This window comes from Hippopotamus amphibius, chromosome 3 (assembly GCF_030028045.1).
Source record: "Hippopotamus amphibius kiboko isolate mHipAmp2 chromosome 3, mHipAmp2.hap2, whole genome shotgun sequence".
Classification (NCBI taxonomy): Eukaryota; Metazoa; Chordata; class Mammalia; order Artiodactyla; family Hippopotamidae; genus Hippopotamus; species Hippopotamus amphibius.
The window spans coordinates 170,434,517-170,462,269 of record NC_080188.1 but is presented as its reverse complement, the minus strand read 5'-3'; the positions used below and the strand labels follow the sequence as shown (position 1 = coordinate 170,462,269).

Sequence of the window (27,753 nt, the reverse complement as noted above, 5' to 3'; positions counted from 1 at the left end):
TAGCAGAACCACACTGGGGGCGGGGAGGGAGGGGAAAAAGAGCTGGCCCAAATAACTTTGGAAAATGGTATTTTTCAGTAGAAGTTGTAAGCCTAAATACAAAGGGAACATTATATAAACACTGTATTCTAGTTGGTAAATTTGTTTTTCACAGATGGACAGGTTAACAGTTCTTTACATTATCTGTTGGGGTTGAACAAATAAGTAAATGGATGTTGAATTGTTGGAACTAGGTTTCTCAGTGTTAGAGATGGAAGTTACAGATACACAAGAAATGAGGACTAGAATGAACCCTGTGGTACTGGATTAGAGTCAGAAACATCAGTATGGACCTGTGTTTGGAAGGGTGGATGGATAAACAAGTGTGTGTATGGGGGGGTGGTGTGTAGATGGGTTAGTATACATGCATATATTACTTAGCTCTGTCCGCTGATAAAGTGAGGGAGCAGCATTATCCCAGTAGTTATGAGGATAGCCAGTACCCAGGTTGTGGTTTCTAAATATTCTCCAATAAAAGAAACCAGAGCTCTTTGGGGAGATGATTGATTCTAGGACTATACAGGGAAAATGCGAAATGAGAAAAGGATTGGGGAGCAGAGGGCACATCAAAGACACACAGGAACCAGCCTAAAAGAGCTGTCATGTTTTTAATTAAGCATGGGATTGGTGAGTTTCTAAACATTTTAAAATTTGCATTTCTTTGACTTCTAATAATGTTAATCTTTTTTAAAAAACTTCATTTTGTCACTTATATTTCCTTTGTGAAGCATCTGATCATGACCATTTCTGCTTTTTCTATAGGCGTATTAGTGGTTTTCCAATTGATTTATAAGTGTTCTTTATGTATGAAGTACATTATACTTTTGCCATATTTCTTGTACTAGTATTTTTAGATATTTTAGGTTTTTTTCTGTTTCTTGTTTGTAAGGTGAGTGAATTTTGCTTATTCCATGCCTATTAATTACTGGTGATCAGTTCTTTAATTTATTAGATGATCCTGTAAAGGTGCAGCAAGGGCTACTAATTGAATATCTACTGAAAACTGTTATAATGATAAAGTCTACTTGCTCCATATTCTTTTATTATAGATTCAACTTCTGTTGCAACAGAATATTCCCTGAAATTTGATGAATCCATGACAGAAGATGAAATAGAAGAAAAATCGTTTCGATCTTTACTACCTTCTGAGAGTCATCGCAGATTTAACATGGAAAAGAAAAGAGGCCATCATGATGACTCTGATGAAGAAACTTCCCCAGAAAAGACTACGCTGTCCTCTGCCAAGGTGTGTTTCAGTTTACCTGTGGAGATACTTCATAAATAGTTGTGGATGTGTTCTCTCAAAGGTATGAGGAATCATTTTGTACTTGAACTCAATTGTCAGCTACCAGAATGATTTTCCTAAGATATCAATTATATGTTATATTTTTGGTATGGAATCTGGCTTTGCTTTCCTTATAAAGTAGCTTACAAACTTATTCCTTGGAATAGTATATAAGGCCTTTGGGGAGCCAAAGTTATGTCTTTAGCTTTTTCACTCACTTCACTCTTTATTCCATTAAAAAATTTGTGTTTATATCATTCTTCTTATTAAATTGTAAGCCTTTTAGATAACAGGGACAAATTCTTATCCAGCTTTACATCCCTGGGACAGTGTCTGGCTTACAATAGTTGTTTGTTAAAATTTTATTGGGTGAATAAATTAGCAGATGAATGTTATGCTCTCTCATATGCCTTTTTTTGAAGAATGTTCTCTTACATAGTTGGCAACCTTTTTATATACGTAATTTATTTTTATAAGTGCATACCTCTTTTAATGAAGTTAAGTTCCAAAAGGTTTAGATGGTGATAAACACGACATAAACTCTCTAACTCAGGAGCTGAGCATGCCATTCTCAGGAGGACAAGACAGCTTTTCTAAATTTACTATGGAGATGGTTCGACAGTATATGAAAGAAGAGGAAATGAGGGCAGCTCACCAGTCTTCACTGCTGCGTCTCCGTGAAAAGGCCTTGAAGGAGAAAACCAAAGCTGAATTAGCCTGGCTAGAACATCAGAAGAAGTAAGTTCTTTCAGTGAACGTAGTTTTGACTGTTAAATTTCTCCTTTTGTGAAAAGGAAATGCTTTGTTTTTAATGGTGTTTTTGTTTCTTCATCTAATTTAATTTGATCAACCCAGTTTTTCAAGCTAGAAATATAGTATTCATCCTTGAATCATGTTGCTTTTCAAGACCTCCTAAATATATAACATTTTCTTTGTATTTGTCTTTTATCACTTAACTGACTCTTATATTGTTATTTTATACTTAATTCCTTTACTATGTTGTAAATTACTCAAAGCTATTTTATCTTTAAAGGACATAGTCTAGGGTTTGCCTGTATCATATATCCAATAAAATATTTGTTGGGATGGGAGTTGCTGCATACAGCAACTGTTTTCCACATTTGAAAATGTTAAATGGGTTAGAGATTTTTTAGTGGTTGAGAATTCTTGACATTAGAATAGAAATTTAATCTAATCTTTGTCTTAATGGGAATAATTGCAGACATCTACGAGATAAAGGAGAAGATGATAAAATGCCCCCACTCCGAAAGAAACAGCGTGGTTTGCTCTTAAGGTTGCAGCAAGAAAAGGTATGTTAGGAAAAACACTCCTTTAAGAAAACTTAAGGCGACAAGTTAGATTGTGGATCTATTATTTTGCCTAATCTCTTTTTCTTATTATCACATTAAAAGAGATGTAGTTGGTATTTACCACTGTTCATTTCTACTACTGTAATTACAGGGGTTGCTTAGTGGTCTATTGTATTTCTCCTAAATTAGGGTTGTGTTTCACTGATAACTGAATACAATATAGAGTCAAACCTGCCTTCATTTACTATGTAAAATAAAATCTGTGTTTTGATATGCATATTTAAAAAATCAAGATACTTGTGAGTCTAATTGGATTAATTTTTTGGTCACTGTTTCCCCAAATAGATTTTCAAGACATATGAAGTACAAATTGACAAATATTTTGGCTTAGTGGACTCAGAAAGACCTGGGATTTGTATCCTGGAGAGGCAGCATGGTGTAGTGGTTAAGAATTCAGGCTGTAGAGTCAGATTGCCTAGGTTTAAATCCCAAATCTACCAATTACTGGTTTTATAATCTTAGAAAGTTACTTAACTTCTCTGTTCTTCAGTTTCCTTATCTATAAACCGAGCATAATAATGATAGCATACTTTGTAGGGTTGTTAAGAGGAATAAATGAGTTAATACCTATAATAGACTTTATGGCACAAAGGTAAGCGCTCAAAAAATGTTAGTTATTATTTGAATTCGAGCTTTGTCAGTTGCAAATGCTTAGTCATGGTCAAGTTTAAGTAACTCTCTGAGACTTAGTTTCCTCATCTGTTGGAGTGAGATTATATTTCATATGGTGGTTGTGAGGATTAAATGAGGTAACATATGTAAAATATATTTCATGTTGTCTGGTAAGTATTTAATTGATTCTAGTTTTCCTGTATTGACCTTTTGTCAGGTACTAGCTACTGTGTTGGATGATCTATGAACTTAATTGTTTGAGTTATCTGTTAGAATATTACTTAATAGTTTTTTTTTAACTTCACCCTAAGAGGAATTCCTTGGTGGTCCAGTGGTTAGGACTCAGTACTTTCTCTGCTGTGGCCCAGCTTCATTTGCTGGACAGGGAACTAAGATCCCATAAGCAGCATGGCACGGCCAAAAAAAAAAAAAAGTTTACCCTAGGAAACATTATTGATCATATGAAGTTGAAAAACTTTTCAACTTTTTGTTTTTAAAAAGAAGTTATGTCTTTTTAATCTAGAAAAGTTGTTTTTAAAGTAACTTAAAATTCTTCCTTAGTTTAAATAAGTAAATAATTTTTTACAATGTTACAATAGGTTTCTCTTTGTAAAACAGAAAAAAACTAGATTTACAAATATTTTCTCATTCTGTGGGCTTGTTTTCACTTTCTTAATACTGTGCTTTGAGCACACAATTTTTAATTTCGATGAATCTATTATTTTATTGTATGCCTGCTGATAACACATTCTGTTTTGGTAGTTTGAAGATATACTTGTTTTACCTTCATTTTTGAAGGATGTTTTTACTAGGTATAGAATTATTTTCTTTCAGCATTTTTAATGATATTTACCATTGTCTACTGCTTCCATTGTTTTTATGGAGAGGTCAGTTGTCAATGTTGTTCCTTTGGAGGCTGCTTTTAAAATTTTAAAAAATTTGTCTGGGGAATTCCCTGGCAGTTTAGTGTTTAGGACTTGGCTCTTTCACTGTCAGGGCCCAGGTTCAGTCCCTGGTTGGGGAACTAAGATCCTGCAAGCTGCACTGCATGACCAAAAAATAAAAATTAAAAAAATAAATAAATAAAAATTTGTCTTTGATTTTTCAGTAGATTGACTATGATGTGCCTAGGTGTGGTTTCTTTTGCATTGATACTATGTAGACTTTGCAGAGCTTCTTGAATCTGTTGTTTGTAGTATTTCATCAGTTTTTGAAAATTATCTCTTCAAATGTTGCTTTTTGCCCCATTCTCTCGTTCCTTTCCTTCAGAGGCTCCAAGTAGACAGATGTTAGACCTTTGGACAATTTACCATTTGTTCTGCTCTGTTTTGTTTTAATATCATTCTTTAAAACAGTAAAACAAAACAACAAGAAGATCATCAACAACAAAAAACCACTATGCTTCAGTTTGGAAAGTTTGTATTGACTTGTCTTTGAATTCATTAGTTATAGCTTCTGTACTGTGATGTGTACTGTTAAATCTATCCAGTGAGTTCTTAATTTGATTTTGTTTTTTAGTTCTATAATACCCATTTTGTTCTTTTTTATGGATTTTAATTCTTGTTGAATATTGTCGAGATTGTTGAAATTCTCTACCTTTTCATCTGTTTTTCTACCTTTTTCTATTATTTTTTGAGCACATTATTCATAGTTATTTTAACTTCCTTATTTGCTAACTCCATCATTTGGACATCTGTGTGTCTGCTACTATTGTCTGTTTTTATTTTTTATTATCGTATGATCCTTTTTCTTTGCCTGCCTAGTAATTTTTTTTATTGAATGCTGGACACAGTGCTTAAATAACTGCAAAGCCTCAGGATGATGTTACCTTCCCTTCCTCTGCTGTACAGTTAGAGTGGTCAGCTGTTCACTTTATTCCATGCAAGGGCTGAGCTACATTGGCATTGGGTTGCAGACTTGGTAAGCCTCAGTCTACTTCTGCTTTTCATTGACTCTAGGCTGTGACCCTGCAGGAATTTTGGTTGAAAGCAAGGTTAACCTTTTTACCAGCACAAGAGACTGCTGGGGATTTCTGCGCTGCTGTTGAGAGTTTTCTGGCTTAATTCCTTAGCCTTTTTGTCTGTGCTGCTTTAGAATTGGCAAATAATTTGAGGGGAAGACTGAGTTTGAAGCCTTAAGTCTTAAGACTTAAGTTTAAGACTTAACTGTCTCAGGTCTCCAGTTTTTGTCACTGCAGTTCTCTGTAGCTGGTGGGAGTGTTAACTGGTATAACACTTTCAAAGCAGTTTGACTATATCTAGTTAAATTGAAGACATATATAATCTGTGACTCAGCATTTCTGTGTCTTGGTGTATATCCTCAAGAAGCTTTTACACTGTATAGGGAAAAGTGAGAACAACTTAATTTCTTCAGTAAGAGAATAGATGAAACAGGGCATATTTCTGCAAGAAAATATAACACTGCATGAAAAAGAATGCATTAAATATAAGAACTGCCCAATAATGGTAATATTCTATATCTCTGCTATCCAATACAGTAGCAACTAGCCACATGCAGCTTTAAAAAAAAAAATTTAATTATTTGTTTTTTTATTTGTTTATTTTGGCTACACTGGGTCTTAGTTGTGGCATGCGGGATCTTTGTTGCCACATGGGGGGTCTTTAGTTGTGGCATGTGGGATCTTTTCAGTTGTGGCATGTGGACTTCTTATTGCATGCGGACTTCTTAGTTGTGGCATGTGGACTCTTAGTTGCCATATGCAAGTGGGGTCTAATTCTCTGACCAGGGATCAAACCCAGGTTCCCTGCATTGGGAGCACAGAGTCTTACCCACTGGCCACCAGGGAAATCCCCACATGTAGCTTTTGAGTACTTAAAATGTGGCTAGTGCAGCTGAGAAACTAAACTTTTAATTTCATTTAATCTTAATTAATCTCAATTTAAATAGCTACATGTAGCTATTGACTACCATATTGAACAGTACAGCAGTAGGTCTTATCAAAAATCATAATAAAGGGACTATTCTGTGGGTCCAGTGGTTAAGACTTCACACTTCCACTGCAGGGGGTATGGGTTTGATCCTTGGTCAGGGAACTAAGATCCCACAGGGCATGTGGTGAGGTGAAAAATTTTTGCTAAAAAATCATAATATTAGTTATTACAGAAACACAAGATACAAAAGAATATGTACAGAATACCTTTCTTGTAAATTTTTAAAAGTCACCAATTAGTAATATATGTTCCATGGAATCACTTATGCATCAAAAGTATACAGTACAGGTAGGGATGACATACTTCTGAGGAGGAAAATGGAAGAAGAGATTGGGGTGGAGTTTAGTTTTATCTCTAATGATTTAATTTTGAAACAGAGATTTGAAACAAATAGGGCAAACTTTTCAATCCCAGAGGTAGTGGGCGTTTGAGTGACTAATTTTTATGCATACTGTGTTTATAGTACTCCAGAATGCTTTTTAAGTAAATGTGCAAAAAATACTCTTTGATCCAACTAGCTGTTACCAGCCAGGGTTCTTGGCCTCATTGATCAATAGAAATTGATCAGAAGCCAGACAAGAAATTCAGGCAAGGCTTTATTGGGGCCCCTGCTACAGCAGGGGCCGTAGGGAGAACAAACAAGGTTCCCTTCCTTGCTCACTCCCTGAGGGCGGGGCAAGCTGGTTCCTTATATGGGATGAGGGTAGGGGTGGCTTAGGTGTTTTGCCCACCCCGTAGGTGGTGATGTGTGCAGGGGGCAACTCAACTTTTGCTCCTGATGCCCTGTTTTTGCTCCAGGCTCTTCTACAGTTGGGGTGTTTTTTTGGTCTCCTTGTACCTTTTGGGTCCAGAATTTGCCCCAATTTGCAGTTATTTTTAGTCCCATGTTGTTTCTTTGTATTTTGTAGCTTGAGGAGAGGTGTGTGCAGGTGCAAGCATTGCAGCAAAGGATCCCAGGTCCCAGGCCTGTCTCATAGCTACCCCTAGAAAGTTGCGGTATAGGAATAAAAGCACCAGAGCATGAGGATAAATGTAGTGAGACACTTACGGCAGTTGTATCAATAAGAATTATTTTGACATGTAGTGAGATGGCTATAAGCAATTTGGCCACATATCTTTGCACAGCTGTATCCAAGAACATGTTTTCCTTATCCTTTTTTTCTTTTTTTGAGGTGAAATTCACAGAACATAAAATAACCATTTTAAAATCAATACACCATTAACCATTTTATTTATTTATTTTTTAAAAGTTATTTATTTAGGCTGTGCTGGGTCTTAGTTGTGGCACGTGGGATCTTTTAGTTGTGGCATGGGGACTTCTTAGTTGCGGCATGCATGCGGAATCTAGTTTCCCGACGAGGGATTGAACTTGGGCCCCCTGCTTTGGGAGCCTGGAGGCTTACCCACTGGACCACCAGGGAAGTCCCACCATTCACCATTTTAAAGTGAACAGTTTACTTATACAACCTTATGGCTTACTCTTAAGAGAGATGCAAACATTTTCCCCTTAGAACCCCTTGAAAAAAATCTTTTTTTTCTTCTAGGCTTGGATTGGGTGAAATTATACATTAATGGGTTTAGAAACTCAGGCCTAAGCTAGTAGCAGTTTTCAAAAGGTGTTCTGTAGAGCTCTGAGAATTCCTGAGACCCTTTCATGGGTCAGGGAGATTAAAACTATTTTCATAAGGATAGCGAGATGTGAATTTGCCCTTTTTATATGTTGACATTTACACTAAATGGTGCAAAAACAATGGTGGGTAAAACTGCTGGTACCTTAGCACAAATCAGGACAGTGGCACCAAACCACTAGTAGTCATTATATCTTCCACTGCCATACACTTGCAGCAAAAAAAAGCCAGTTTCACTAAAGAATGTCCTGATTAATTAGTAAAAATTATTAATTTTAATGCATTGACCTCTGAGTACTTGTTGTTTTCACATTCTGCGTGACAGGGATGGGAAGCCCACAATTAAGCACTTTCCTAGATACCAGAGGATGGTGATTAGCTCATGGGAAAGCATTTGTGCAGTTGTTTGAATGACAAGCTGAGCTAGCCACGTTTATTTCATGGAATGCCATTTTTACTTGAAAGAGTTATTCAGAGACAAACTACGTTTATTTAGATTAGGGTATTTGAGAGTCATTTTCTCAAAAATGAACAAAATGTGCTTGTCACTTCAAAGAAGGTAATTGACAATATTTGTTGCCAATGGTAAGATTCAAACTTTCAAGCAAATGTCAGAATTTTGAAAGATTTGAGAGGAATTCATGCACGTGCCCAAGGAGACAGAAAGTGTAAGGCTGTTGATTATACTATTGTTTGTAATGGTAGACAACAACCTTATCTAACCATGGGGGTAATAGATACATGAAATCTGTATACCTCCAATGTAATTTTATGCAGCATTTGGGGCAAATCAACATGGAGACATATAAAAGCAATGATTAGTAAATCAAGATTGAAAATATGTATGATATTATTTATAAAATATTTTAAAATATACAAACCAAATATATTTTTTTGCAGGTAAGTACAAATATTTGTAGAAGATTTTAAAAGGATGTATACCATGGAAGGATATATATCGTGATAGTGATTACCTCTAGGGATTTGGGGCAGGGGATTGCAGACTGGTGTTATCTGTAATCTTTTATTTCTTTATGAAATTAAAGACCAAGAAAATTTGACAGAATATGAACAATTGTTAATTTGGGATTTTGGAATTAGATGTTTATTGTGCACTTTTCCGCATTTTCAGATAGTTTCAAAAATCTCTCAAACATGATTTAAAGAAATTATAACGTTATTAATATCTTTATTATGTTACTTTATTGACAAGAAAACATTGCAACAAATTTATGGGGGGAAAAGGGCAATCTGTTAAGTTTTAATAATTATTAACAGTGAAGTGTATCATCTTTTGCCCAAAAGAAAACAATATCCTGAGTGGAGAGTTTGGTGCAATGTAGTCATAAATGTTTCTAGTGACATTTTATGTGGAGAAAATTCTTTTCTGAAAGCAATTTTAAAAACTGTTCTAAGGGCCATAAAATCATTCATCCTCTTTGACTTGTTTGTCCAACTTTTTGGAATCTCTCCTAAAGAACTAATCCATAATATGAAACAATTACAGGCATTAAAGCATTATTTGGGGTGGAGTTTAGCAATAGAATAATGGTTATATTAATTAGTTTACTTGATATGCAGTTATTAAACAAATTAGTGTAAAGACTGAATGGCACTATGGAAAAGTGTGAAGTATGTTGTTTTAAAAGGGGATATGAAATTATCAGTCTGTTGTAAATTATAATTATTTAAATTAAGGAATCGTTAAATTATTTGAGTGATAGAATTGTGTGACTTTTTTCCTTCTGAACTACTTAAAAAATTTTCAGTGTTATTACTTTATCTTGAAATGCTCTATGTGTGCATTTTTGATGTATGTGATGATTGGATTTTCTTTTTAAAATATTACTTTGGACTTGTCTCCTCCAAATTTCGATCCCTCTCCTAACTCTTTAAACCTTAGGCAGAAATTAAACGTCTTCAAGAAGCCAATAAAGCAGCTCGGAAGGAAAGACAACTGATTCTTAAACAGCAGGAGGAGATAGAAAGGATCCGACAGACAACCATAAAACTACAGGAGAAGTTGAAGTCTGCAGGGGAGAATAAATTGGTAAGTTAAATGAAATTATTATTAGTTTGTTTTCTGCTTGATGTTGCTTGCTAATACCTAACCCTGCCTCATCTTCTAATATGATGGGTGTGTTCATTCTAGCACTGATACAATAACGCACCAGGATACAGTTCTATGTATGTGCCTTTATGTAAAGTGAAATTTTTTTTTCTCCCATGGAATATTCAGGTTTTAAAAGGGACACATAGCTCATATATTAGTTTTAAAATGTTTTCCATTTATAAACTCAGTTGGGACAGAGAGCCTTGTTTTTGCTTATCAATCCAAATATATTCCTCAGTGGGTGGAATTAATTATTTTTGCTCTTTATATGATACTTATTTCAGCTGTCTAATGTCTAATATAATGATGTAAGTTTCAAAGAGATATTCAGACAAAAACAAAATTTGAACCTATTCTGAAATACTGTAATGTGTCAATATGGTGTTGGAAAACTCAGCCTATGTAGCAGTATAGTTAAATAAATCTCTAATACTCACTGCTTTGATTTTTAAAATACACTTTAAATTTTGAAACAATCTCAAATTTTTAGAAAATTTCAAGTACAGTACAAAGAGCTCTGATTTTCTGAGTCGAGAGTTATGTTGCCAACAAATTAATATTGACAAATTACTACCATTTAATCTGCAGACACCATTCAGGTTTCTCCAGTTGTCACAATAGTGTTTCTTATATCAAAAGTTTAGTTCAGAAGTATATATTGCATTTAGTTTTCAATCTCTTTGGTCTCTTTCAGTCTGGAAAAGTTCCTTGACTCTCATAACCTTCACACTTTGGAAGATTACATGCCAGATATTTTGTAGAATGGTTCTCAAGTTGGGTTTGTCTGTTTCCTCATAATTAGATTCAGGTTGTGCATCTTTGGCAGGCGTTATCACAGAAGTGATGCTGTGTTCGCTGCATTCGATCAGGTGGCACCTGGTTTTGATTTATCTTATTACTGATGATGTTGATTCAAACACTTGATTGAGGTGGCATCTACCATATTTCACTGTATGATTACTCTCTTTCCCTTTGTAATTAGTAAGTACTTTACATGAAGGTATTTTGAGACCACATAAATTCCTGTTCTTCATCAAAGTTAAATTTATTCTTTTATTTATATCCGTATGGACTCACGGATTCCTTTTTTACTCAGCATTATAATCTATTACTGTCATTATTTGTTTTGATGCTCACTTTTTCTCAAATTGGGCTATTAGGAGCCTCTTCAAGCAGGTTTCTGTGTCCTTTTGACATGTATGCCTCAGTCTTTGAGCACTTTCATGTTTTCCAGAACAAGATGTTTCAGAGTCATCTTTTACTTTCCCTGCCTCAGCCTTGGAATCAGCTGTTTCTCCAAGAAGGATAGTTATTTAGAAATCAGGATCTGGTGCTAGGCATGTTCACTGCTATTCAGGTTTTGTTCCTCCTAAGCAACAAATCTAGGGACTCTATAGGTACATGTATATACATTTTACTTCTGTGATATAATTTTGTCCTTTAAGTAATACCTTAATTTCAGCTGTTACAAATACTGTTTTGAAGATGAATTAATTTAGAAATGACAGTGTTTAAATCAGTTTGAGATCTTAAATTCCACTATAATTATAACACTTTAACCCCCTTTTGTTTGCAGGACTCTCATAGTGATGATGATACAAAGAATAATAAGGCAACCAGTCCTGCTCCAACTGACTTGGAGACCCGCAGTCCTTCCCCCATTTCAATCTCCAGCAGTGAAACTAGCAGCATTATGCAGAAACTGAAGAAAATGAGAAGCCGCATGGATGAAAAGTAATTCATTTTAAAAAAATCTCCCGTTTACACTGAAAGTAGTAGCAACAAATAATATTTTTAATGTACTTCATTAGATGAAATTGATACAATATAATATTTATGGATTCATTTGCATTTTAGCAGAGTTAAGTCATCCTAGAAGTCAATTAACTGTAGACCTTATTTATAAAACAAATTTTCTCAATTTTAAATACTGCTAGGTTTCTTATTTTAAAAACCAAAGTAGTATTTGCACATATACCCATGACATTGTTTTCTCCTTTCTTTTATTACAAGTTATGAGTAAGTGTGAAATTTTTACCTTTTCTGAAATCTGAGGACATGTCCACTGACTTGAGGGAGCAATTTAATGGTATATCTTGAGATCCCATCCTGTGACTCTGACAGCTCTCAGGCTTACTCAGGTAGAAGAATGAAATTTTAACCTTGTGAGTGGGTCTGAATTGCTCAATTAAAACCAGAAAGTCTGAAATTCTCCTGGGGTGTTGAATGATTTGGCAGTCTCCATTCTTCTAAAACATTTCTAAGTGTTATTTTTTAAAGACTCTTTTATAGAAACTTACTCCTACTTAGTTATAGCTCAGTTGTATGTCAGCTTTGGCCATACCAAATGACATTTACATGAGAGTTTACTCTTTTGCATGTACATTTGATTAAATATGCTTATAAAGTAGCTGCTAGTGGACTTCTTTCTTAAATATAGAAGAGAGGTCCATTAAAATTTTTGTTGACTGCTATTTTAAGTTAGCAATTTGAACCACAGATTGAATTTAAGCTGTATCTTGATATCCTTTGTCAGTATACTACCTGTCACCAAATTTAATAATGCTCTGTTTATATGTGACATCAACCTATGATTTAGTTTCTGAACAGTCAAGCAGTTGTAAGCCAAACCATACTTACATTAGGTACAGTGTTATACACTGGCACTTCATTGCTTAATTGAAATTGTGTTTTATTAACTTAAATTGGCATTTCATAACTTAAAAATACCTGAATCGATTATGAAAATAAGTTTAAAAAATAAGTACAGATTTTTAAAATAAAAAATATAAGAGGGTGAAAATTGAATATTTACAGATGTATAAGTATACCTTTTGTATGATTTCCATGGTATAGACCAATTAAGACTTATTCAAATAGGAATTCTTTCTTCCTTCGCTGATAAAATTTTCCAGTAGCCTGTGTGGACATACTGGATTGCTCCAGGGATCTTTGAATTCAGAATAAAATATCTCATAAATTTTCATAACTGATTTGACATTTTATGTCTGCCTCTAAATATCTTTGGATCATAAATGCTGGAGGAAAGACAGCTTCAAGGGAAGTTTCTTCATTGATTCCTTGCTTGTCTGTACCAGTAAAATCTTCATTGCTGGTCTCTATGAATAATATTCTGATAATTTTAATCACATCTGTGGAAGGAACTGGTAATCCTTTTCTGTTTATATGGTGTTCGTTAGTTTATGTGGTGTTTATTTCAGATTTGGTTAAAGCTTTAAAAATCCTAAATAACAAAGTAAAGGTTGAATTTATTGACTTTGTTCTGTTTTGTTAATTATTTTCTCAGAGCCCAAAATATTAAAGGCCTAGAATTTTTTTTTATTATTGCTCTACCGTCCTTTGTCAACTACTGTGATAAACATTTGAGAAATTTGTCGTAGAGAATAGGCCTTGAAGCATTCAGTGACTTCTTGATTTGTTGTTTGAAGCAATGCAGTTGTGTTTGTGGTAGGGCTAGAGTAAGGACAGTAGTTGCAGAGAAATTCATTTTAATGTTTGGAAAATGATACTGAAGTTTGAGGATAAACTGGAGTATTTTCCAAAATTAGCAATGCATTAAAAAGGGAGATTATTTTTAGGCTTTTTTTTTTTTTTTTAATCTCAAGAACAATGTACAGTTGATCCTTGAACAACGGGGAGGGGACCGTTTACATTAGGAATGCTGACCTTCCCCGTAGATGAAAATCTGCCTTAAACATATATAGTTGGCCCTCCATATTCGTGGTTCCTCTATATACGTATATACCATATGCATGGTTCCTCTGTATCTGCAGTTCTGTATCTGTGAATTCAGCCAACCACAGATCATGTAGTACTGCAGTATTTACTACTGAAAAAAATATACATGTAAGTGGACCTATGCAGTTCAAACCCCTGTTGTTCAAGAATCAACTGTAATGTGAAAACTAATTTTTGAATACCATTCAGATTACCAAAGCTTTAGAGTTAGATCTCCTTCAGCAATGTTGGAAAGTCAGCTCAATAGTGAGTTAATTTTGTAGTCGTTTGCTACAGTAGGTAACTAATAACAAAATCATTTGAGCCTTTGCTACTAAGTGCTGTTATTTGTTTTGTAGCTTGGAAAAGGCCGTCTTCTAAGAGATTACTATTTTATTAATATGAAACACCTGTCAGGAAATAGTCATCCTTCTCAATAAGTTTATGTAACTTTGGGAGGAACTTTTTCATTGTATATTATTGCTTATTGTTAATTCTCTGCACTTTGATTCTGTGATAAATATTTTTCTGAAGTGTTCAATCTATTCTTGGCTACAGTGAAAGATTCCCTTCTTTAATGTTTCACTAAGATAACAATGCCTTTGTTAAAATTTGTAATTCTAATCTATGGCTTTTCTTGATCTCTGTAGTGAGTTGATATTTTAGAAATAATTTCCATTTCTCAGTGTAGTGAAAAGCAAAAGAAATTTAAACTGTGAAAGAGGTTATTAACAATGAAAATGTGTTTGCGAAAGCCACAGACTATATGGCTCTCAGGTTTTTGATAATTATTGGTAAATGAAATCTGAGTTTTGTTTACTACTGTGAGGGGCTTTATTTACTGTATAAAGTTGTGAAACAGATATTCATGGGAAAAAACCATGCAATTGACTTTTCCTTTTAATTTGCCAATTCTATTTTAGGAAAATTATTTACTGAGTAAATGAAACACTGAAAGAATGGTGTTATCTTCCTCTTTAAGTGTTAAAATAGGACACCGTGCATTTGTTCTTTTGTATGTTAATAGCAGCTTGTTTTTCCATATTATTTATTAATTATATACTTATTCCATCCTATATACTTATTCCCTACCTATTATTTATTGGGAAATGTATGAATATAGCAGGTTCTGAGGGATATGAAGATGAATCAAACATAAACCTTGCCCTTGAAAAGCTTATCTTATAGGTAGAAAAAAGAGTAAATATCAGGTTCCTCTAGTGAACCTGATATTTACTCTTCCTCTATTGCTAAGGAAGCTCAGAAGAGGAAGAAATTTTTACTGAAAAGAGTATGTATCAAGGAAATTTTCTTGATGTGTTCAGAGTTAAATACTTTGGATTTGTAAGTGAAGGCTTTTGCTATTCCATTTTTATTAAAGACAGTTTTATTAAAATTTTAAATAATGTGTTAAATATCATTGCCTTAAACTAGAAATATAGTTTTCTTAGAGAAGGTTCTAGACTAAGCGTAGTGGATGAATAAATCCTGATAGTCTGGTAATGTGCTTTTTTTTTCTTCACTTCCTAGATTAGGGATAATGCACCTGTATTATTTTATTTAAGTATATGCAAATTATTAAACAATTTAATACAATAGATTTTGCTGTAGGAAAAATAGACTGTATTTTCTTTTAGGTCAGTACTATCCATATACTCATTTATCTTCCTTTTTGAATATCATTAAAAATGCTTAAGGACTGGAAAGGATTGATCCATTTTAAAATTAAAAGCACTATGTTTCATTTTTACTTGTAATAATATAGAATTAAAGAATTGTTTAGATCCAGAAAGAATTTTAAAATAATTTAAAGTATTAGGTTTTTATTTTGTTTAATATCTTTCAGAATCAAATGATTTTAGTACGGGAAGTTTTATTTAAAATTTAGATCATAATTTTGCTCTTTCAAATTATAGCATAGGTTTTAGAATCTGTTGGAATACAATCTGCAATTCTATTAGCTCAGTGGAAGAAAAAGGTTCTTATTTATGTCACATAGTCTAGCAATGTATTGAGGTATGTATTTTAAGAAGTGTGAGAAGATACTTAAATGAAGAAAGAATCATAAAATTTTGAAACTAGGAGGTCCTTAGGGAAGTCATCTAGTATAGTCCCTTGGTTCTACAGGAAGAAATTGAGGCTTGCAGCGATTAAGTGCCTTGTCCCAGGTCACACAGGTAGCATAATGGCAGAGTTAGAACTAGAACCCTACTCTCTGGACTTCAGCCAGTTAAAGTGAAAACTGAGTTAGCTTGTAGTTTAAAAAACTACAAGCTTTCACCCTTGTAGTTTTTTTAAAAAAACTACAGTATGACTTAAAGGTATCTCAGAATTAATTGACCCTTCTAAATAGTATTTGTTAAAACTAGGAAAGTGCTCAGTGGCTGATAACTGGTGTTAAATAGCTGTGTAGCTAAAGTTTAGAGTATAAAATTTTGACTTTAAAAGTGAATTAATTAATTTTGAATTTCTTAAGCTTAAACATTTTAGGAACATAATTATTTCCATACTAAATTAAGTCTATCATATAGTCCATCCTAGTCCACTGTTCTGTAACTGTTAGAGGCCTTGTTGGGGAATGCCTTGACAACAGCCATAAAGTGTATGAGTAGCATTTTCTCTTAACAGACGTTTATGTCTCCATCATTCACGAATTTGTTTATCTCTTACTTGTGCAGCATCTTGAAGGATTGTTAACTCTAGTGTGAAGTACTAATGCTTCTTTTATCTCAATTTTATACAACTTTTAAACGACACTCTTGAATTCTAGAATGTATGTATTTTAAATAAGAAATGTGTGTTTCTGGGAAGAAGTTCCAGTTTTAGGTTAAAACATTTCTTACACTATCTCTTAAACTATTTTCCTTTTTTTTTTCCCAGCCATTTCTTTTGTTGTTCATTTCTAACCTAGAGCTTTTGAATATGCTTAATCTTTGTAAATGCAAAGTAAATGATTAGGATTTGTTCTAATAGAGAAAATTATTATCCTCTACATTGGGTTGGACAAAAAAATTTAATATGGGTTTTTTTTAAACACTTTGTTTCACATGTTCCAATATTCTACTTTTTGTACTAGGTCATGCATGCATTTAGCAGTTATATACTTGAGAGGGTGCGTGATATTTGAACGTTATGAATAGATTTTTTTGGACCTTTCTCCAAGTACGTTTGTTCTTGCATAATATTTTGATAATTGGCATCAGAATAAGTTTATTATACATTCATAAAGAATGGCAAGGAAGATTGCAGTGTCTTATTGAAATCTGGCAAAATTGCACAAAAACTCAGTGCAGAAAATCAAGGCAATCCAGATACGGTAGAGAGAAAGAGGAGAGGGAGAGAGAGAGTGAGTATGTAAGTGAACAGAGAGAAGGTGAAATATTAAGTTGTATGTGGGGAAACAGACATTGAAATCGTCTGTTATCTAAAGATATATGTGGAGTCAAGATTCTATGTACTTTTTAAAATCCAAATGAGTGACTGGATTCATACCTAGATTTTCTCACTTCTGTGACTTATATTATTCCTTGCCCTTCCAAGGCAATAATGTTGCCTTGATCTACAAGTTATTGTTGTGTGCATGTGAACAGGAGCATGCTCTGTCAAAGAGAATTAACCTTTCAAACCTATTACTCGACTTACTTATCCTTTCATATATACAATGGTCTATTTACTATTTAAAAAAAAAGAGAAACTGTGGGGGGTTTTTCCCTACTTTTTTAAGTTTAACATATGGAATTTCTTGTTTTAACCTTATGTTTGATTGAACTGTCCACAGCATGATTTTTTTTTTAAAACTACTGGTGGTATTTATTGGAACTACCTTAGTTTATTCTTAATTATGCATCCTGATATTTTATAGCATGGGTCTTATATTTCAATATTATTATTTAAGTGGGGCTTTGTTAAATATAAAGCAAGATACCTCCAGTAGGTCCTGTTAGCAGTAAGTTTTACGTTATAGATGTAAACAAGGTGTTTTTACTATAAATTGATTTTCTAAACTATATTACTATTTTCAAGCTTAGCTTATGATGGTAAAGTTAAGTAAGGCAAATGTAATGCTTTTTAAATTTAAATTTAAGCTTAAAATATATGACAAGGTGCAGATATAAAAATTACTCGTTCAAGATTACATATGTGTATAGAATTGCTGATATGCTAGGTTCATGGCCATGATTGTTGTACTCTATGTTAAAGCTTATGAGAAAACTTATTTAGCTTCACACTCTACTTCTCATTACTTTATTCATGAACAAATAAATTTACCTGAAAGTGTAAATGATGGTTAAGCAGCAGCTGAGAAGAAAGTCATGTTTATTCAGAGATCTTTGGTAAGATCTATAAAAGTATATGTTTTATATGTCACACAAAGTATAACACTTGCTGTAACTGAGTAGCTTATAATGTTATTCAGGAAGCATATTAAAAAGTTCTACACTCGGCTCTTATGCTTTCCTTTCTCATTCTTTCTGCCTCTTGATCTCTTGGTTTTAAAATCTTCCTCCTTATTTTGTAGACACTGCTCTCCTGTTCACTACTTCTTCTCTGTCTTTACGTCTCATCACTGGGCCTCTCTCAGTGTCTGTTTTCCCAACCTTCATCCCAAATTCCAGCTGTATATCTACAACCAGTTGGTCAGGTAACTTTGCACCTTTTTCAGTGCACTCTTTGATAGAGCATGCTCTGTTCTTTTTGTTTGTTTTTATTGCTTTTTTTTTTTTCCTTTCCTTTTTTTTTTTCTAATAGCCTAGGGGCTTTTTGTCAAATGTCTCATAGATTTTACCTTTTCATTTCCACATTAATTTGACATGCTGGTTGTTCAAGAAGTGGAATGACAGTTCTTGTGCTTTTTATTAAGTGTTTGTTGGATATGTGAATGCAATTTGTTGATTAGCTACCACTACAGATCTAACACTTGTAGTATGAGCAGCCCACCTTTTATTCAGTTGTGGCATCTACATTTGAGGAGAGCAAACGGTAGCTTTTCAACTACTCAAATAATTTCCTAAATCAGGAATGTTCCCTAATCCTTTGAGGCTAAAATATATTAGGCTATTTCATTTCAGAGATTGGGTTAAATTGAGAAGTTTGAGGCATTTGGTGCATCTTTTTACTCAAGTAAATAAATAGTTAACGTTTTATGCATAAGGCATCCGACTGTGGTGCTCAGTGTTCTTTCCATGAAAAACAGATTATCACCTGACATTGCATCTCCCAGGTAATGGGAACCAAACTCACTGTACCTGAAGCAAAACCAGACTGAATTTGAAAATGGAAGTCAAAAAGGGACTTGAACATGTTTTTTGTTTGCTTGCTTGTTTGGGATTTTGGGGTTTGTTTTTTGTTGTTGTTTTGGTCTTTGTTGTTTTGAGTTTGTGTGTTTTCTGGTCTGAGACTTCAGACTAAATTCCTTATATCTTCTGCTATGAAAAAGAATCACCTGTGAAGAGTGAATACATAAGTACTATCAGTCATGATTGGCCAAATATTCTGAAGATTTGTTTCCCTGAATTTACCACTGTGTTTGCTTTGCTAATCTTCCAATTAATTACAAGTAAAACATAAATTCTCTTATTTCCTGAATAAGATCACTTACCAAAGCTTCTATTATCTCAACCTTTTTTCAGAGGAATACTGTGAGTGTCTTGTTTTTATATAACTTGTTGATAATGTAATGAATAATAAGCTCTCAAAGTGATTTCTGCCTGTTGATTTTTCCTCACACTGTTCCTCATGGTGTGACCATAGGTTTCTGACAAAGCGTGAGCAAAAACTAATGCAACGGCGACAACATGCAGAGGAGCTACTAGAGTGGAAGCGACGTTTAGATGCAGAGGAAGCAGAAATTCGTCAAATGGAAAAACAAGCTTTGGCTGCCTGGGACAAAGAATTGATAAAACCTAAAACTCCTAAGAAAGAACTGGAGGACCAGAGAGCAGAACAGAAAGGTAATAAATAGTAACTGTTCAGACTACATACGAAGGCCTAACATAACTGAAAGATTTACTTCATTATTTTAAAAATGTGAATGATTAAGGGTGAAGAAGGTGATACAGCTATAAATGCTACAGAAGTTGGAAAGATCAGAGAATATTGTGACTACATTTATGCTAATATACTTGAAAACTTAGAAGAAATGGGTAAATTTCTTGAAATGGAAATGGGTTGTTCCAGGACCAAGTGGGATTTAACACATACTAAAAATCGTTAATGTGGTGAATTACTTAAACAGATTAAAGGAGAAAAATTACATGATATCTCAATGGATTCAGAAAAAGCACTTGATTAAATCCTAAAAAGCCTTTGTAATAAAAGAAATAAATCTCAGCTCAAATTAGCAATAGAAGGGAACTTTCTTTACCCAATCAATATAGGGTATCTATTAACAAAAACAAAAAAAAACAAAACTAAACCTGCAACAGACTTCATACTCAATAATAAAACATGGAAAGTTTTCCCTTTGAATTTGGAAATCAGACTGAGATGCTTCTTTTCACCTACGGAGTGAAAGGAAGAAGCAAAACTCTCATTATTGCAGATGAGAAGGCAATGCACATAGAAAATCCAGCATTTACATTAAAATTAATAAGTGAGTTTAGCAAGGTTGCAGGATATAAAATCCATAAAGAAAACTCAATTGCACGTCTGTAGATAAGCAGAAATTGGTTAGAAAAATCTAATTTATAAAAGGGATGCCATTTATAAATTTAACAAAAAGTATACAAGATCTTTACGGACAAAAATTTATAATTTTATTAGGAGACATTAGAGAAGACCAAAATAAACAGAACTTTTCCATAATCACAGATAGATTCAGTATCATAAAGTTGTTAATTCTCTCTGAACTTACTGATAGATTCAAGACAATTTAAATCAGAAACCTAGCAAGACTTCTTTGTAGGATTTGGCAAGCCCATTTTAAAATTTGTGTGACAGAGCAAAGGACCCAAAAGTAGTGACACTCCTAAAGAAGAACCACAAAATGCAGGAACTTACCACTTTCAACAGCTCTAAAAGTATAATAATTAAGACAATGTGATATTTGTTATCAGAGATAGACAAATAGACTATGAAACAAATAGCTCAGAAAAAGACCTGTGTATATACGGAAAGTTGACTTCTGACACAGGTAACTTAGGAGACTAGTGAAGAAAGGAGGGAATCTCCAATAAATTTTGTGAGAGCTAAAAATAAAGTTGGGTCCCTACATGACAATATAAAAAGATCTATCTCAAGGGAGGAGAAAAGTGTAAATGTGAAATTTAAGCTATAAAACTTTTAGAAGACAATATAAGAGAATATATTTGTGACATCAAGGGGCGGGAAAGATTAACATGTTATACAAGACAAAAATCATACAGGGAAAGATTGATGAATTTGACTTTAATAAATTAAGAATTTCTGTTTATTAATACACCATAAAGAAAGTAAAACAACAGAATAAGAGAAGATATTTGCAACACGTATGACTGACAGAGGAATATTATCAAGAATATATAAGCAACTCCTATGACTCAATCATAAAATGACAGACACGTTAAAAAAAATAGGCAAAAGAGCAAATGGTTCACAAATAAGAAACTCCATACTATCAATAAACATGAAAAGATGTTCAACTTCATTAGTAATCAGAGCGTAAAAACCATAAAGAAATACCATTGCATGCCTGTGTTCATTTCCTAAGGCTGCCATAACAAATTACCAGATTACTACCAAATTACCCAAATGTGGTGGCTTAAAACTTTTTTTTAAATTATATTATTTGAGTTTTTTTTTAAAAATTTAATTAATTAATTAATTAATTAATTTGTTGTGTTGGGTCTTCGTTGCTGCACACGGGCTTTCCCTAGCTGCAGTGGGCAGGGGCTACTCTTTTGTTGTGGTGTGTGGGCTACTCTTTTGTTGTGGTGTGCAGGCTCCTCATTGCCACAGCCTTTCCTGTTGCGGAGCATGGGCTCTAGGCACGTGAGCTTCAGTAGTTGGGGCACATGGGCTCAATAGTTGTGGCTCACGGTCTCTAAAGCGCAGGCTCAGTAGCTGTGGCACATGGGCTTAGTTGCTCCGCGGCATGTGGGATCCTCCTGGAGCAGGGCTCAAACCCATGTGCCCTGCATTGGCAGGCAGATTCTTAACCACTGTGCCACCTAGGAAGTCCTAAAACTTTTTTTTATTCTCTCACTTCTGGAGGCCAAAAGTACAAAATCAAGGTGTTGGCAGGATTATGTGCTCCCTCTGAAGGGTCAAGGAGACAGTTCTTTCCTTCCTTCTTACAGCTTCTGGTGGTATGCTATAGGCATTCCTTGTGTCTCCTTAACTAAGTCTCACAGAGTCTTTTCTTCCATGTGTGTCTTTCTCCTCTTTTGTTTCACAAGGGAACTTGTCATTGAATTTAGGACTGATCCATGTAATCCAGGATGATCTCATAATGAGGTCCTTTTTTGTTTTTTAACTTATGTATTTATTTATTGGCTATGTTGGGTCTTCATTCCTGCACATGGGCTTTCTCTAGTTGCAGAGAGTGGGGACTACTCTTCGTTGCAGTGCGTGGGCCTCTCATTGTAGTGGCTTCCCATGTTGTGGAGCATGGGCTTTGGTCTTGTGGGCTTCAGTAGTTGTGGTGCATGGGCTCAGTAGTTGCAGCTCAAGGGCTCCAGAACACAGGCTCAGTAGTTGTGGTGCATGAGCTTACTTGCTCCACGGCATGTGGGAACTTCCTGGCCCAGGGATCAAACCCGTGTCCCCTGCATTGGCAGGCAGATTCTTAACCACTGTGTCACCAGGGAAGCCCTCATCATGAGATCCTTAACTTAATTACATCTGCAGACCTTTTTCCCAAATAAGATTATATTCATAGGTTTTGGGGGTTGAGACGTGGACACATCTTTTGGGGAGCCATCATTCACCCCATTTAAAACACCCATCAAACCTGTTAGTATGTAGGTGGAACAAAGAACTGCTGGTGTAAGTGTTAATTGTTAAATCTGATTGAAAAACAGTTTGAAAACCAGCTTGAAAGGCAAGGCATTAAAAGTAATCAAAAAAAAAATAAAAATAATAAAGCCAGGTACACATGTCCTACAGTTCAGCAGTTCCATTGCCAAGTATAAATCCTAGAGCAGTGGTTTTTAAAGTATGGTCCATGGTCTCTGAGATCCTTTCAGAAGGCCTGAATGATACTCACATGTTGTTTGCCTTTTCCACTGTGTCAGCATTACATGTGTAGTGTAAAAATAGTGGTGGGTAAAGCTGATGATGCCTTAATATGAGTCAAGGCAGTGGCAGCAAATCATATAGTAATCATTGTATTCTTCACCACCCTGTACTCACAGTAAAAACATGCCATTCTTAACATTTTATGTAATTTTAATTTAAATATTCACATAATTAACTTAAATATTAATTTATTGAATCTCAACTTTGAGTACGTATCTTTTTAATATTCTTTGCGGCCAAATAGGAAATATTCATAAAGCACTTGTGTTTGCCCAAGCATGATGGTTCTTGAAGAAAAGCACTTACTACAGTTGTTTCATTTGCAAGCTGAACTAGCCATTTTTTTCATGTAGTACCATTTTTACTTAAATGACTAACAAACTATGGTTACTCTGACTTGAGTATTTGCAAACAATTTTTCTGAAATAAATGAAGCAACTCTGACTCTTTAAGAAAAACAACTGACTGTTTATTGTCAGTAATAAAATTTAAACTTTAATGTGAAGATTAGGGCTTTTAGAAATGCTGTTTCCCCTACCCTGAGTGTGACAGCTTTCCAGTACTTTAAAGACTTTTCTGGTATGAGTGATGATATCAAAGTCATCTTTTCATATTGTGTGATAGAATTTGCCAGTATTTGAAAAGATCTTCCTAACTTAATGAACCAATGTTTTCCAAATGACCAGTGATGATTAGAAAATCATGTATGATAAAAGATCCATTTTAAGTGCAAGGTAGGCCAATGGATTTTAATGTAACAGATCATGAAAGTTTGCTCATATGGTTTCAGATTTCACATTAGAGAAACTGTCAATTGTCCACTTTTGGTGTGGCATTAAAAAAGGATATCCAGGAACTTCCCTGGTAGCGCAGTGGTTACGAATCCGCCTGCCCCAGTGCAGGGGACACAGGTTCGATCCCTGGTCTGGGAAGATCCCACATGCCACGGAGCAGCTAAGCTTGTGCGCCACAACTACTGAGCCTCTGCTCTAGAGCCCGTGAGCCACAACTACTGAGCCTATGTGCCACAGTTTCTGAAGCCCACAAGCCTAGAGCCTGTGCTCCGCAACAAGAGAAGCCACTGCAATGAGAAGCCTGCACACTGCATCGAAGTGTAACCCCCACTTGCCACAACTAGAGAAAACCTGCACACAGCAATGAAGAGCCAGTGCAGCCAAAAAATAGATTAATTAATTAATTTAAAAAAGATACCCACAATTACCCGTAAATACTGTTAAAATACTCTTCCCTCTGGTAATTATGTATCATTTGTGTGAGACCAGATTTTCTTCATACACTTCAGCCAAATCAACATTTAACCACAGATTGCATGCAGAAGCAGATATGAGAATCTGTCTTCTGTTAAGCTAGCCATTAAAGATTTTATTTTAATATAAAACAGTTTCTCTCAACTAAACTTTCTTTTTAAAAAAAGTAGCTATTTTGAATTTTAGAAAATGTCATTTATGTTAACAGAGGTTTATTACTGTTATTTTAAAATAAATTAATATTTTTATTTTTTTCCATTTTAATTTCTACTGTGGTAAATTCTGATAGATATAACTATCTATAACCACATAAACTAAAGCTTTTTGAGGTCTTCAGTACTTTTTCAGAGTGTAGAGTGGTCTTGAGGCCAAAATGTTTGAGAACTGCTGTTTTTTTGGGTTTTTTTTAATAATTTATTGGCTGCGTTGGGTCTTCGTTGCTGTGTGCGGGCTTTCTCTCTTGCGGTAAGCAGAGGCTACTCTACTGCTATGAGCAGGCTTCTCATTGTGGTGGCGTCTCTTGTTGCAGAGCACAGGCTCTAGGCCCACAGGCTTCAGTAGTTGTGGAGCACTGGCTTAGTTGCTCCACGGCATGTGGAATCTTCCTGGACCAGGAATTGAACCCATGTCCCCTGCATTGGCAGGTGGATTCTTAATCACTGTGCCACCAAGGAAGCCCCTGAGAACTGCTGTACTATAGCAATGTTTTTCAAGTTGTGGGTTGTCCCACTAGAGATGCATGAAATCCATTTAGTGTATTGTAGTCAGCATTGTTTAAAGTTGAAATAGAATAGGAGATATCATTATGTCCCATACGGTAAAGTTAAACATATTAAGGTATAAAATCTGAAAGCCACTGCTTAGAGAACTTTTACATACATAGGTAGATACATAGATAATAGGTTGATATAAATATATCTATCTGTAAATACTTATATATATTTAGAGAGAGATATACATATAGATTATCTATAGATATTTATTAGGCTAGGAGATATATATGACATTGTTCATAGCAGCAGTATTTGAAATAGCAGGAAAAAAAAAGGAAACCACCCACATCAATAGGAGAATGGATAAATAAATTGTGGTATATTTACATATTATACCATGCTCAGTAAAGATTTAAAAATTACAGCTATACAAATCAACGTACAAGAGTCTCAAAACAAATCACAGAGGACTACAAGCAGTTTGATTTTTTTTATAGAAAATGCAAAACAGACAAAACTAAGTGATATATTATTTAGCTATACATACCAATTGGTACATAGAGAAAACCAATGATGCAGTAAATATAGTTCATCTGAAGTGTTCCTTTCTTCATGAACAATTTTTATTTAGTTTATTCAGCAGAGGCTTACTTGTCAACTTCCACATCCTCATTCTTTAGCCTCAAATTCTGCTACAGACTTCATCTTGAAAGGAAATTTAAGAGGACCTAGAAAAGAGATTCAATGTCTCAGGTTTCATCACGGGCTGTAATAGAAGTAGAAAACATTTCTGACTATGACTAGAAGGCAAATCAAGACTAGTTGTTGTTGTTCAAGCCTCCATTTGTCAGGAACTGTTGGCCTGTGTAATCAAAGAAAGTGTTACTGGGTAAATGTGATAAAACAAAAGCAATTTTAATCTCATCAAATGTAGCTTAGGAATAGTGTATTTAATGAGCTAAAATGACATAAGTAAATGAAAAATTAAGAAAAAGAAGAAAATACATTATAATTAAATGATAGTATACCCATCAGGGCACATTGTTGTAGTAGCTGAAGCTAAGACAAAGCAGAAATGTAACTTAGTAAAGGCTATGTAGTGGTTCATAAAAGTTTTGAGGTGACTGGAGAGCCAGCTCCACGCCAAGCTTTTAGGAGCAGTGCTAAAACCACACCACAGAACTGGCCAGATGAGAAAACTGCTCTAGCAGCTACTCAGCAGAGCACTAAAGAAAACTGCTGTTTTGGTGTTCCCTCTTTGCTTGGCAAAGAATAAAGCCACCCTTTCTTTCTCCTCCAAAGAAAAAAAAAAAGAAAGAAAAAAAAAAACAACCAAACTGCTGTTTTTATCATTTTCCCACTCATGCCACTTCTGCACCAGGGACTAAGCTTTGCAATCACTGAAAAATCCACTGTCACTACCAAAAGCCGCCTAAATTGGAGTCCACATGGAGCCATCTTCTTCAGGTTACTCAATTTTAAAATGAAGTCTTCTGTAGGGATATCAGATTGGAGACACCAAATTTCAGTGCCTAAGTTCCAGTTCTCAGCAAGGAAGGCTGGAAATTTCATTTTCTGGGTTCTATCTTGGGTGACAGGGAACTCATGTGGCAGGAAATGTATCAGTGAAGGATTAAAAGTAAGCTTGGGCTCCAAGAAACATGATAGATGTCCATTATTGAGGAGTTTAAGCCATGCACCTTTCTTTCATAAAGTGTTATAAAATATTGTTCAGGAAAGAGCTCTGAGACTTTTTTCCAAAGCCTGATTTTTTAAATGGTTACTAAGCGCTTGAAATTTGACTAGTAGAACTGAAAAACTGAATTTATTTAATTTTAATTTTAATTTTAATTGATATTTAGGTTGCAACATGAGGCTGATATTACTATCATATTGGACAGCACCCACAGATTATACATTTTACAAAGTTTTGGTGTTTTTTCCATTTTGTTTTATGTCACATTATATAGGATATATTTAAAAATAAATGCTGAAGATTGACTGCTATAGTCCATATTTCTTTAAAGTGTCCAAATGTTGCTAGACTCTTACTGACACATAACTCTGTCTTCAAAAGTCTGGGATTCAGTGAAATATGACCTCACATCTCTTAGGATGGCTGTTATCAAAAAAGAAGAAAAAAATGTTGATGATGATTTGGAGAAATTGGAACCCTTGTGCAGTGCTGTTGGTGATGTAAAATAGTTGTAACTGCTATAGAAATAGTACAGCAGTGCCTCAGAAAATTAAAAATAGAATTACTCTATGATTTAGAAATTCCACTTCTGGGTATATACCAAAAAGAATTGCAAACAAGTTCTCAAAGAGATATTTGTACACCCATGTTTATAGCTGTATCATTCACAATAGCCAAAAAGATGAAAACCTAAGTTTCTATCAACAGATTAATGGATAAACAAAATGCGATGTATACATACAGTGGAATATTATTTAGCCTTAAAAAGGAAGGAAGTTCTAACACATGTACTAACATGGATGAACCTTGAAGACATTATGTTAAGTGAAATAAGCCAGTCATAAAAGGGCAAATATTGTTTGAGTCCACTTATATGAGGTACCTGAGTACAAATTCATAGAGACAGAAAGTAGAATGGTACATGCTAGGGGATGAGGAGAGAGGAGAATGGCGAATTATTTAATGAGTACAGAGTTTCAGTCTGGGAAGTTGAAAAAGTTCTGGAGATGGATGGAAGTGCTGGTCACACAACAGTGTGAATGTACTTAATGCCACTGAGCTGCATACTTAAAAGTAGTGCAGGTGGTAAATTTTATGTGTGTGTATTTTACCACAGGTTTTGT

General features: G+C 34.5%; 1 protein-coding gene across 6 annotated transcripts in view; it reads left to right on the top strand.

Moving 5' to 3' along the window:
• Positions 1-27,753, top strand: part of CEP350 (centrosomal protein 350) — a 147,509-nt gene that overhangs the window by 77,411 nt on the left and 42,345 nt on the right. For all 6 annotated transcript variants that reach the window (XM_057726102.1, XM_057726103.1, XM_057726101.1 and 3 more), the window contains 6 exons: positions 1,089-1,285; positions 1,878-2,062; positions 2,547-2,634; positions 9,789-9,935; positions 11,575-11,732; positions 19,488-19,687. In XM_057726102.1, coding sequence (XP_057582085.1) covers positions 1,089-1,285; positions 1,878-2,062; positions 2,547-2,634; positions 9,789-9,935; positions 11,575-11,732; positions 19,488-19,687 — 975 coding nt within the window. The remainder of the gene's footprint in view (positions 1-1,088; positions 1,286-1,877; positions 2,063-2,546; positions 2,635-9,788; positions 9,936-11,574; positions 11,733-19,487; positions 19,688-27,753) is intronic.